This window comes from Panulirus ornatus, chromosome 73 (genome assembly GCF_036320965.1).
Source record: "Panulirus ornatus isolate Po-2019 chromosome 73, ASM3632096v1, whole genome shotgun sequence".
Classification (NCBI taxonomy): Eukaryota; Metazoa; Arthropoda; class Malacostraca; order Decapoda; family Palinuridae; genus Panulirus; species Panulirus ornatus.
This window is the reverse complement of record NC_092296.1, coordinates 12,575,563-12,588,100: the sequence shown is the minus strand read 5'-3', so window position 1 is coordinate 12,588,100 and position 12,538 is coordinate 12,575,563. Positions and strand designations below refer to the sequence as shown.

The window sequence follows — 12,538 nt, the reverse complement described above, 5'->3', positions numbered from 1 at the left end:
TTTTTTGAAAAAGTTTCCTTCTTTAAAATACTAAGATGCATCTACCTCATATTGTATGCCTTGAATACTGTGCTCAATTTAACCACTCTATTTGAGAAACAACATAACAGAGAATGGAAAGGGCACAAAAGCATGAACTGACAATGATTCTCAGACTGAAAAAAAGTCCTTAGAGAGCTAAGATTGTGGCTTTAATCCTATGATTGTGCCTCTAACCTTAACATCCCTATTTAAATCCTTATATGATGGAAAGTACACATCTTGTCCACAGATGTCACTAGCAACCTAACATCATAACTGGAAAAAAAAAAATATCAAGCATCTCAGTCACCCATAAATCATAACGGAATGTGTTGGTTTATCAAAAAGGGCAGCCAGATTTGTGCATTTACTTCTTTCTTTTCTCAATACATGTTTGCCCTCTCCCTAAGAGCAAGGTAGCACCAGCAACAGGCAAATGAGTCTTAGAGTGGGGGATAAACCTAGCTTGGCTCCTTCCTCTCTTTTTTCTTTTGAAAGTAATACAGGAAGAAGGGAGGGACCTCCAGCAACCCCTTCTATGACACGTAGGAAACGCATACGCTAAAAGAAGCAATTTCTCTTGTATTTCTATTTGTATTTTTCTGTCAAAAGAGAACTAAGTTTTCATATGTCCTTGAACATAAATGTTCTATCTGTGTAATTGATAAAACATGTTAACAATGCATATGAAACATAAAAATTACATTTAACATGAAAAAACGATATGTAAATAACATGTATGAGATTTATGAAATCAAGTTTTATAAAAAAAAATATGTATTGTGTAAAGCTGTCTGTAGAATCTATCTATCTATTCTACTTTGTCACTGTCTCCCACGTTAGCAAGGTAGTGCAAGGAAACAGACAAAAGAATGGCCCAACTAACCCACATACACATTGTATGTACATACACGTCCACACGCAAATATACATACCTATACATCTCAACGTATACATATACATACTCACACACAGACATATACATATATACACATGTACATAATTCATAGTCTGCCTTTATTCGTTCCCATCGCCACCTTGCCACACATGGAATAACAACCCCTTCACCCCGCATGTGCGAGAAGTAGCACTAAGAAAAGACAACAAAGAGCACATTCATTCACACTCAATCTCTAGCTGTTATGTATAATGCACCGGAACCACAGCTCCCTTTCCACATCCAGGCCCCACACAACTTTCCATGGTTTACCCCAGACGCTTCACATACCCTGGTTCAATCCATTGACAGCACGTCGACCCCGGTATACCACATCATTCCAATTCACTCTAATCCTTGCACGCCTTTCACCCTACTGCATGTTCAAGCCCTGATCACTCAAAATCTTTTTCACTCCATCTTTCCACCTCCAATTTGGTCTCTCACTTCTCCTTGTTCCCTCCACTTAACACATATATCCTTTTTGTCAATCTTTCCTCACTCATTCTCTCCATGTGACCAAACCATTTCAAAACACCCTCTTCTGCTCTCTCAACCACACTCTTTTTAATACCACACATCTCTCTTACCCTTTCATTACTTACTCGATCAAACCACCTCATACCACATATTGTCCTCAAACATCTCATTTCCAGCACATCCACCCTCCTCCACACAACTCTATCTATAGCCCACGCCTCGCAACCATATAACATTGTTGGAACCACTATTCCTTCAAACATACCCATTTTTGCTTTCCAAGATAATGGTCTCGACTTCCACACATTCTTCAACACTCCCAGAACTTTCGCCCCCTCCCACACCCTATGATTCACTTCCACTTCCGTGGTTCCATCCGCTGCCAAATCCACTCCCACATATCTAAAACACTTCACTTCCTCCAGTTTTTCTCCATTCAAACTTACCTCCCAATTGACTTGTCCCTCAACCCTACTATAACTAATAACTTTGCTCTTATTCACATTTACTCTCAGCTTTCTTCTTTCACACACTTTACCAAACTCAGTCATCAGCTTCTGCAGTTTCTCACCTGAATCAGCCACCAGCGCTGTATCATCAGCATACAACAACTGACTCACTTTCCAAGCTCTCTCATCCACAACAGACTGCATACTTACCCCTCTTTCCAAAACTCTTGCATTCACCTCCCTAACAAACCATACACAAATCCATACACAAATCAAACAACCATGGAGACATCACACACCCCTTCTGCAAACCAACATTCACTGAGAACAATCACTTTCCTCTCTTCTTAGTCATACACATGCCTTACATCCTCGATAAAAACTTTTCACTGCTTCTAACAACTTGCCTCCCACACCATATATTCTTAATACCTTCCACACAGCATCTCTATCAACTCTATCATATGCTTTCTCCAGATCGATAAATGCTACATACAAATCCATTTGCTTTTCTAAGTATTTCTCACATACATTCTTTAAAGCAAACACCTGATCCACACATCCTCTAACACTTCTGAAACCACACTGCTCTTCCCCAATCTGATGCTCTGTACATGCCTTCACCCACTCAATCAATACCCTTCCATATAATTTCCCAGGAATACTCCGCAAACTCTCTGTAATTTGAGCACTCACTTTTATTGCCTTTGCCTTTGTACAAAGGCACAATGCAAGCATTCCACCAATCCTCAGGAACCTCACCATGTGTCATAGATAGAATCTATCTATCTGTCTATATCTCTGACACCTGTTCCCTTCAGGAACTCCCTCAAGGGGGTGGCCACAGCAAGTCTCCATAACTCCAGTGAACTCCAGTGCTGCTTCTTAGCCTTTAATGCCTCGCCCTTAACAGGCCACTGGCAAAGGGCCAGTCTAGCGCAGTGTTTGCAGAAGCTCCTAGAAAACATCATGCCTAAAAGACCCATACTCATCATATTCTCAAACAAATAATAAGGATCCATGCCACTAGCCATGGTGTGCCACCTATAACACCCTTTAATGCCAATAAGGGAAAAGTAGGCTACTTTTTCAAGTTTTTTCTTTAATAGCATATAAGAGATATTCTGCAAGGGATATTTCTTTTCTCATGGGAATACACAAAGTAGACCCTTCCAAAATGAAGAGGTCCAGAATAGAATTGATAAACACTGCTTAAAGCCCACAACTGACACTCTCTACATCTCCTTAGCTAACTTTTGTAGGTCTAGAATTTCATTTTAAATCATCTGCATGCTTTTCTCCTTTAACCATTATGATCTCTGAGATCCTGATTTCTTGGACTAACATAAACAGCCTCAAAAGAACCTGACAGTCTGTTGTCTGAATTCTCTTGTATTCCTTATATTTCTGAAACTGTTTTCCTATTAAAATATCATTATCATTCTCATCTAGTAAACCACTTCTGCAATTATTTGACATTTGGTATCATCATGTACAACAAATATTCTACAATCATTATCTTTTTTTCTATTATAAGTCTTTATTATTTTCATTTAATGATTAATGGTACATAAGTACAAACAAAAGTCTGATTTGCTTTTCTTTTAGGTAAAATCACAATCTTTTCAACTTTCTTATGCAGGTTAATGTAACCTTCACTTTGTGCCTTCCATTCCTCACTAACTTTCTGTGGGTTTACAATCTTCTATACTGTCATTTACTACACTGTCTCCAGTCCACTCCATATCACCCATTAAGTCCACATCCTCTATCAACCTTTGATACAATATCTAAAACACATCCATAACTTCTGTACCTGTGTGACTACAAGGTCTCTAAACTACTACTGTACCACATTCAGTCTATATATAGAGCAACTTAATTCCTCAACCAATCTTTAATACAAGTCATAATTCACATAATTTTTATTAAAAAAGGGGGTGACTGTATTGTTGACTGGTTGGTAAGGTTATCTAATGTATGTATGACTCATGGTGAGGTGCCTGAGGATTGGCGGAATGCGTGCATAGTGCCATTGTACAAAGGCAAAGGGGATAAGAGTGAGTGCTCATATTACAGAGGTATAAGTTTGTTGAGTATTCCTGGCAAATTATATGGGAGGGTATTGATTGAGAGGGTGAAGGCATGTACAGAGCATCAGATTGGGGAAGAGCAGTGTGGTTTCAGAAGTGGTAGAGGATGTGTGGATCAGGTGTTTGCTTTGAAGAATGTATGTGAGAAATACTTAGAAAAGCAAATGGATTTGTATGTAGCATCTATGGATCTGGAGAAGGCATATGATAGAGTTGATAGAGATGCTCTGTGGAAGGTATTAAGAATATATGGTGTGGGAGGAAAGATGTTAGAAGCAGTGAAAAGTTTTTATCGAGGATGTAAGGCATGTGTACGTGTAGGAAGAGAGGAAAGTGATTGGTTCTCAGTGAATGTAGGTTTGCGGCAGGGGTGTGTGGTGTCTCCATGGTTGTTTAATTTGTTTATGGATGGGGTTGTTAGGGAGGTAAATGCAAGAGTTTTGGAAAGAGGGGCAAGTATGTAGTCTGTTGGGGATGAGAGAGCTTGGGAAGTGAGTCAGTTGTTGTTCGCTGATGATACAGGGCTGGTAGCTGATTCATGTGAGAAACTGCAGAAGCTGGTGACTGAGTTTGGTAAAGTGTGTGGAAGAAGAAAGTTAAGAGTAAATGTGAATAAGAGCAAGGTTATTAGGTACAGTAGGGTTGAGGGTCAAGTCAATTGGGAGGTGAGTTTGAATGGAGAAAAACTGGAGGAAGTGAAGTGTTTTAGATATCTGGGAGTGGATCTGGCAGCGGATGGAACCATGGAAGCGGAAGTGGATCATAGGGTGGGGGAGGGGGCGAAAATTCTGGGGGCCTTGAAGAATGTGTGGAAGTCGAGAACATTATCTCGGAAAGCAAAAATGGGTATGTTTGAAGGAACAGTGGTTCCAACAATGTTGTATGGTTGCGAGGCGTGGACTATGGATAGAGTTGTGCGCAGGAGGATGGATGTGCTGGAAATGAGATGTTTGAGGACAATGTGTGGTGTGAGGTGGTTTGATCGAGTGAGTAACGTAAGGGTAAGAGAGATGTGTGGAAATAAAAAGAGCGTGGTTGAGAGAGCAGAAGAGGGTGTTTTGAAGTGGTTTGAGCACATGGAGAGAATGAGTGAGGAAAGATTGACCAAGAGGATATATGTGTCGGAGGTGGAGGGAACGAGGAGAAGAGGGAGACCAAATTGGAGGTGGAAAGATGGAGTGAAAAAGATTTTGTGTGATCGGGGCCTGAACATGCAGGAGGGTGAAAGGAGGGCAAGGAATAGAGTGAATTGGAGCGATGTGGTATACCGGGGTTGACGTGCTGTCAGTGGATTGAATCAAGGCATGTGAAGCGTCTGGGGTAAACCATGGAAAGCTGTGTAGGTATGTATATTTGCGTGTGTGGACGTATGTATATACATGTGTATGGGGGGGGGGGGGGGGGGGGGGGTTGGGCCATTTCTTTCGTCTGTTTCCTTGCGCTACCTCGCAAATGCGGGAGACAGCGACAAAGTATAATAATAATAATAATAATAATTCACAAGTATCTATCTCTACCTCAATCACACAACCTTTCTTTTTAGCATATATCACACCTTCTACTCATCTACAAATACATGCTCCACCACATATCTAATACATAAAACTCTTTCTGATAATACTTACCACCTTTGTACACTTAACAACTTCATCTATTCTTATTTGTTTAACTGTGATTTCTTTCGTCTGTTTCCTTGCACTACCTCGCAAATGCGGGAGACAGCGACAAAGTATAATAATAATAATAATAATAATTCACAAGTATCTATCTCTACCTCAATCACACAACCTTTCTTTTTAGCATATATCACACCTTCTACTCATCTACAAATACATGCTCCACCACATATCTAATACATAAAACTCTTTCTGATAATACTTACCACCTTTGTACACTTAACAACTTCATCTATTCTTATTTGTTTAACTGTGATTGGCGATTAAAATTCATAATTCAGGAGTAATACAATTCAAACAGCTAGATTATATACAAAAATAAAGACAGATAAAAGATGAACTAACCTTCTGGCCTTGAAAAATGAGTCCTTGTGAGTTCTCATCCTCATCCCGTCGAGATTTCAAGTCAATAACTGGTGGTAACTTGGTTCCAGCTACACGACGAGTCTGATCACGTTTTGGCTATATAATCAACAGAAAAATTAATCAAACAATAAATATTCAAAGTAACTAAGTTTTGGATATCACAGCAATATAAGTATTTTCCAAAAAAAATCAAGCAATATAAGTATTTTTCAAAGAAAAAAGTTCTAAAGTTTTACCTTTGCTAAAATGATGAAATAAATCTATTACAGTATATGACAAAATAAAAAATTTTCAGTTCTTTTGATGATCTAAGGTTTCATCATTTCATACTTACAGTTGTAATGGTAGCTTTTTTAAATGCAAGCTGATTATGCATAAGTTTGATGCCCGATGCCCATCCTGAAGCACCCGAGGCTTTATCCGTATCAATGTCATCATACAGCGACATATCTAAACTGCAAGAATGGAAGCACAAGTGATGAAATGTAAATAAGACATAACACATCAGTTACCTTAAAAAGTAAATAGAAAATAATTAACTAATCTATGCCAAGTGGAAGATCATCATGGACAAAATTATGACTAGGATTTTACAAATACAAGTGACAAGGGAATAGTCTACTAGGACTAGCATTTTACTAATAAGGGTGACAAAGTGATCCTCTATTAGAATCTTATTTGTAAGGGTGACAAGGTAATCCTCAACTAAGATTCTACTACTAATGTGACACGGTAATGCCCTACTTCAAGACAGCCCTCCCCCAAGTGAACTGACTTGTATTTTACTAATAAGGATTGTTAGGGAGGTGAATGCAAGAGTTTTGGAGAGAGGGGCAAGTATGCAGTCTGTTGTGGATGAGAGGGCTTGGGAAGCAAGTCAGTTGTTGTTTGCTGATGATAAAGTGAGGGTGGTTGATTTGGGTGAGACTCTGCAGAAGTTGGTGACTGAGTTTGGTAAAGTGTGTAAAAGAAGAAAGCTGAGAGTAAATGTGGATAAGAGGAAGGTTATTAGGTTCAGTAGGGTTGCGGGTCAAGTAAATTGGGAGGTCAGTTTAAACGGAGAAAAACTGGAGGAAGTAAAGTTTTTTGGATATCTGGGAGTGGATTTGGCACCGGATGGAACCATGGAAACAGAATTGAGTCACAGATTGGGGGAGGGGCAAAGGTTCTGGGAGCGTTGAAGAATGTGTGGAGGGCAAGAACGTTATCTCAGAAAGCAAAAATGGATATGTTTGAAGGAATAGTGGTTCCAACAATGTTATATGGTTGTGAGGCATGGGCTATAGATAGGGTTGTGAGGAGGAGGGTGGATGTGTTGGAAATGAGATGTCTAAGGACAATATGTGGTAAAAGGTGGTTTCATCGAGTAAGAAATGAAAGGGTAAGAGAGATGGGTGGTAATAAAAAGAGTGTGGTTGAGAGAGCACAAGAGGGTGTAGTGAAATGGTTTGGTCACATGGAGAGAATGAGTTAGGAAAGACTGACAAAGAGGATATATGTGTCAGAGGTGGAGGGAACGAGGAGAAGTGGGAGAACAAACTGTAGGTGGAAAGATGGAGTGAAAAAGATTTTGAGCGATCGGGGCCTGAAAATACATGAGGGTGAAAGGTGTGCAAGGAATAGAGTGAATTGGAACTACCTGGTAAACAGGCGTCGACATGCTGTCAATGGATTTAACCAGGGCATGTGAAGTGTCTGGGGTAAACCATGGAAAGTTTTGTGGGACCTGGATGTGGAAAGGGATGTGTGGTTTCGGTGCATTACACATGGCGGCTAGAGACTGAGTGTGAACGAATGTGGCCTTTGTTGTCTTTTCCAAGCGCTACCTCACATGCATGCGGGGGAGGAGGGTGCCATTTCATGTGTGGTAGGATGGCAGCGGGAATGGATGAAGGCAGCATGCATGGATATGTACATATGTATATATGCACATGTCTGTGTACATATATGTATGTATACGTTAAAATGTATAAGTGTGTATGTATATGTCCGTGTGTGGGCGTTTATGTATATACATGTGTATGTGGGTGGGTTGGGCCATTCTTTCGTCTATAACCTTGCGCTACCATACAAACGCAGGAGACAGCGACAAAGTATAATAAATATATAAGGGGGACAAGGTAATCTTTCAAGTCAAGACAGCCCTCCCCTAAGTGAACTGACTAGTATTTCACTAATAAGGGTGACAAGGTAATCTTTCAAGTCAAGACAGCCCTCCCCAATGTGAACTTCCTTTCATTTTCAGAGCTAAACATACTGCAATTAAAAATCTATCTCAATTTTCCTACAAAGAATTACTTCTTCAAATATCAAGAATTACATTCATTGCAACCATATTCAATGCAACTTCATCCATGGTCTCCTAAACTATATCAAACTCTACCCAGCTTTTCAAACACTGGTGTTCTCCAATTTCTCAATCTAGTTTTGTTTCTGCTAAAGTCTCACCCATTTGTATAGTACATGGATGAAGTTCTTCATTCGTATGCCCCATCTCTCAAGCTTTCATATCATGGTGTAGCTTTTTAAACATCTGCATGCTAATTGCATACAGCTTCACCACTCTGCTCACTGCATTCATTCCTCAACTCTAATACCATGGAAGTACCTCATTATCTTTTTTTTTTTTTAAGTCCTTATCACTAGGAACTCTGGTTTCTCTCTCTTTTTATCTTTCAAAAATATTTGCACTTTCACATCATCAAATTGATGTAGAAACTTGGAAGCTGTTATAGATTCTCCCATTTTCTTCTCTAAGCTACAATGGCAAATTTGTAGCCTCTAACCTCTAGAGCCACAAATCCCATCTCTGTTACTGCTGGTACCACCTTTATTGCACTTCATGTGAAGAGACTTAAAAAGTATATTCTAAGTTTATTCCAAGTTGTAAGGTATGCTGAACACTTCCTTATCCATGTCTATAAATGCAGTTATGATAGAAATCAGTAGCCAACTTGCATCCTTAAAAGTTTTCCAAATCTGGTGTTCAGGTGAGACATTGGGTACAGTGCTAGACTAATCACTGGTAACTTTTGCACACAATATCATGTGGCTCATCTTTTATTTGATTATAAAGGTACACCACCGAATTTCCAGCAACCGATGGTTCAGCACCTTCTTTGGTTCGACCAAAATTACGCGAGGGAACTTGAAATTACAGCGGCCACCAGACTAGTTTACTGGCATTGTGTGTAGGATGCACTTATTTACATTCTTTACACTGCACTTGTTGGTGGTCATACCATAATTCTGTGAGATTCTTAAGCTTATTTTGCTTACATTTAACCCTAACTATGGTTTCTACGACATATGAGTGTCAGTCGTGGTGTCAAATGTAAACACCAGTCCATATACATCCAAGATAAAGAAGAACTGTTGAAAAAAATGGACCATGGTGTTTCGGCATATAAGCTGTGTGACATCTACAGCACTGGTTCATCAACTGCTTATGATGTAAAGAAGCAAAGGGAGAAAATATTGAAATTCTATGCAGATAGTGATTCCAAGCAGCAAATGACGATTAGAAAAACTATGAAAGATGGTAAGAGTACTGAGCACGATCGAGTAATTAGCTTTACAATTCCAGTATAAGTCTAAAATCTGCCACTTTGGGAGCAGCAGTACTGCAGCATTCTTTGTAAGTAAAGAAATTAATAAATTTGCATTTAATTTTTGTTTAATCTTGTATAATCAATACCTGTAATCTTGTTTCACTAATGTACTATTGTACAAGTACCTGTATTTCATTTATCTATTTAATTTACATTTAATATTTAATTCAAATTTCTAGCAGTCCTTGGTATACTTCAGACACATGGGAGATGTATAATTAGAGGGTTAGAGGTGTGTTGATGAATTAGTATTACGTGACCATGGTTGGTCTGGCAAAAATGGGTAATCCGGCAAGGCTTTGAAACCAAGAGTGCCAGAAAATCGGTGGTGTACCTGTAATTGTATAAATGCCTTCTTTCACTGTTCCATTTTCATTATTTCACATTTGCTTACTTGAACTTGAACAACCATGAATCTGATGCAACTTGGAACTTAATCACTTTGTAAGGTAATGCAATCCTCATCATTCCTTTTGTTATCTCTTGATGTTGGCACAATCTGTAAACATATTCAAATATGAATCTACTCCTTCTGGTAGGTCATCAACATAGGTCAAGAATAACAATGGCCAAAAGACTGTGACGTGAAGCACACTCTTAGTCATCCCAACCCACTTTGAAAAACCTCCCTTAACATGTGTCCTCTGTTCTCCTTCAGTAAGATAACTTTCAATTCAACAAAGGAGTTTCATCTTATACCAGCCTAAAAATTCAGCATCTTCACCAGCTTCTTGCACAGGGCAGATTCAAATGTCCACTGGCAGTCCAAGAACACACAATCCACCCATCCACCTCTTTTCTCTGAAACAGATTCAAGAACACTCAATCCACCCATCCATCTCTTTTCTCTACAGCAGGTCATCAGCGCAGATATCTAAAAGATTTGTTACATATGAACTTGAATCCATGCTGCCTCTATCTAAAGTACATTAGTTTCTCCCTTGCAAGGAATAATCTACATGCTTTATGACTGGTCTGCAATCTAATAAAATTTGCCATCTCCATTCTTAAAGTTAGCATGACATTTGCTCTCTTCCATTCCCTTGGCACTAAACTTTTCTCTTACAATTGAAATGTTGCCTTCTGCATCCTCTGTGAGCATACATGAAGAAACTTCATAAGGCCTGTGCATCTTTTATAAGCCAAGATCTTTCAATAGTCTCCTAAGACTTTTCTAATAATATCAATGCTTTCCAAGTCATCCTCCCCATCCCATCTCAATAGTGTTAGGGCTATAGCATCTTCTGCTGTGAATGCACATTTGAACTTATCATCTATTTCCATGCATGTTTTCTCATCAGCTTCAAACACCTTTCCCTCTGAATCCCTTAGCCTGACAATTTTCTTAAATCAATGCAACAGTCTTGTATATTCACCTGTCCATAATTCTTTTTGAAAGTTACCCTGCTCCTCCTTCACTAAATTCATTCTTCATGCTCTTATATGTTTCATATCTAAGCTGTTTGTTGTGTTAGTCATATATTCTCATTAATATCTTGACAAAATTTTTCAAACTAAATCTCTTTTCTAACCTTCTGTCTCTGCACAGTACCTATATACTAGAACTTCATTACAGATTTTGCAGGTACCTACCACACAAATGTCATACTCTGACAGTGATTCCATGTTCCAATTTAAGTTCAGTAGAACATTTTCATCTCTATGCACAAGATTTATATTTACAACTGGAGCATCAAACCTGATATTTTCTATTTCCACATAAAAGATAAGAACAAGCACTGATGGTGTATTAGCCCCTCTGACTCTAGGGCACTTTATGGCATTAAGAAAAAGGAAATCTTACTGTACATATTCTCAGTATTTGTATTTCCATAACTATCTACCTTAGAATCCAAATATGGTCAAATTACATGGTTACTGTTATAATCCCTATTCTATCTATCTATCTATCTATCTATCCCTCTGATGCCTGTTCCATTTGGAACTCCCTCAAAGGGGTGGCCATGGCAACAGAGTCTCCATAACTAAAGAACTCCAATGCCACTTCTTAGACTTTAGTGCCTCACCCTTAACAGGCCACTGGCAGAGGGCAAGTCTACATAGGTGTTTGTAGAGGCTCCTACCTAATATTCCTAATGACTACTTTTATCTCTTATGCTTTTACCTACTACTTCTACTTAATATTACTAACTAATGCTCCTGCCTAAAAATTTCTACCTACTACTTCTATCTACTGCTCCTACCATTTTGCCAAAAGCCAGGGATAATGCAGTGCTCACCACAGGAAAATCTAGTTATGAAGAATGAGCTGTGTAGTTAAGTTTTGTCAAGTGTTACATAAGGAGAGATTGTATGTTTGTGGACAGAATGCCAGTAGTCCATATGTTAGTGAAGCAGAAAGAAAAGACAGCTATCTGGGTCAGAGGAGTACAACTTGACAACTTCTAAAGTGCTGGCTCACTAAGCAGATGTCAACCCAGACGGGTAGTACTGGTTATATACCTCCCTGGTCGTTGGTTGCCGACCAACTACTACTACTCAAACTCTCTGAAAATAAAAAGCTAATCTTGCCACCTACTGCACCATCCTCAATGTGACTTTATCATTTCATCAAGTAATTGCTATGGTTCAACAGAAATCTTTGGATAATGTAAATCATCAACAAGCAGGAAAAAGCATTGAAGTTGAAACAACCAACTCCAGAAGCAGCTCACAAACAGCTAGAAAAAAGTTACTTAGACTGTGATATGTTCTCCGTCAGTCAAAAAATCTGAGTATAATTTTTTACAAATAGTGTGGACCAAATGTGACACCAAAATCTTACCCTGTATTCTGATCACAAACTGATCAAATTAGAAACAAAACACACATAACCACAGGAGTATATTCAGCAATTCCAGATTGAACAGTAAGAGAATAAAATAGGAAGAATAAATTATACCTA

At 38.8% G+C, this 12,538-nt stretch overlaps 1 protein-coding gene across 5 annotated transcripts in view; it reads right to left on the bottom strand.

Annotated features, from left to right (window-relative positions):
• Spf45 (splicing factor 45) overlaps positions 1-12,538 on the bottom strand; it is a 216,671-nt gene that overhangs the window by 175,055 nt on the left and 29,078 nt on the right. For 3 of the 5 annotated variants that reach the window (XM_071661428.1, XM_071661427.1, XM_071661426.1), the window contains 2 exons: positions 6,357-6,477; positions 6,002-6,118 (listed from right to left, as the gene is read on the bottom strand). In XM_071661428.1, the coding sequence (XP_071517529.1) occupies positions 6,002-6,118; positions 6,357-6,470 (231 nt within the window). In that variant the 5' untranslated portion in view covers positions 6,471-6,477. Of the gene's footprint in view, positions 1-6,001; positions 6,119-6,356; positions 6,478-9,967; positions 10,133-12,538 lie in introns of those variants that run through there. The other 2 variants (XM_071661425.1, XM_071661429.1) reach the window with 2 other exon arrangements.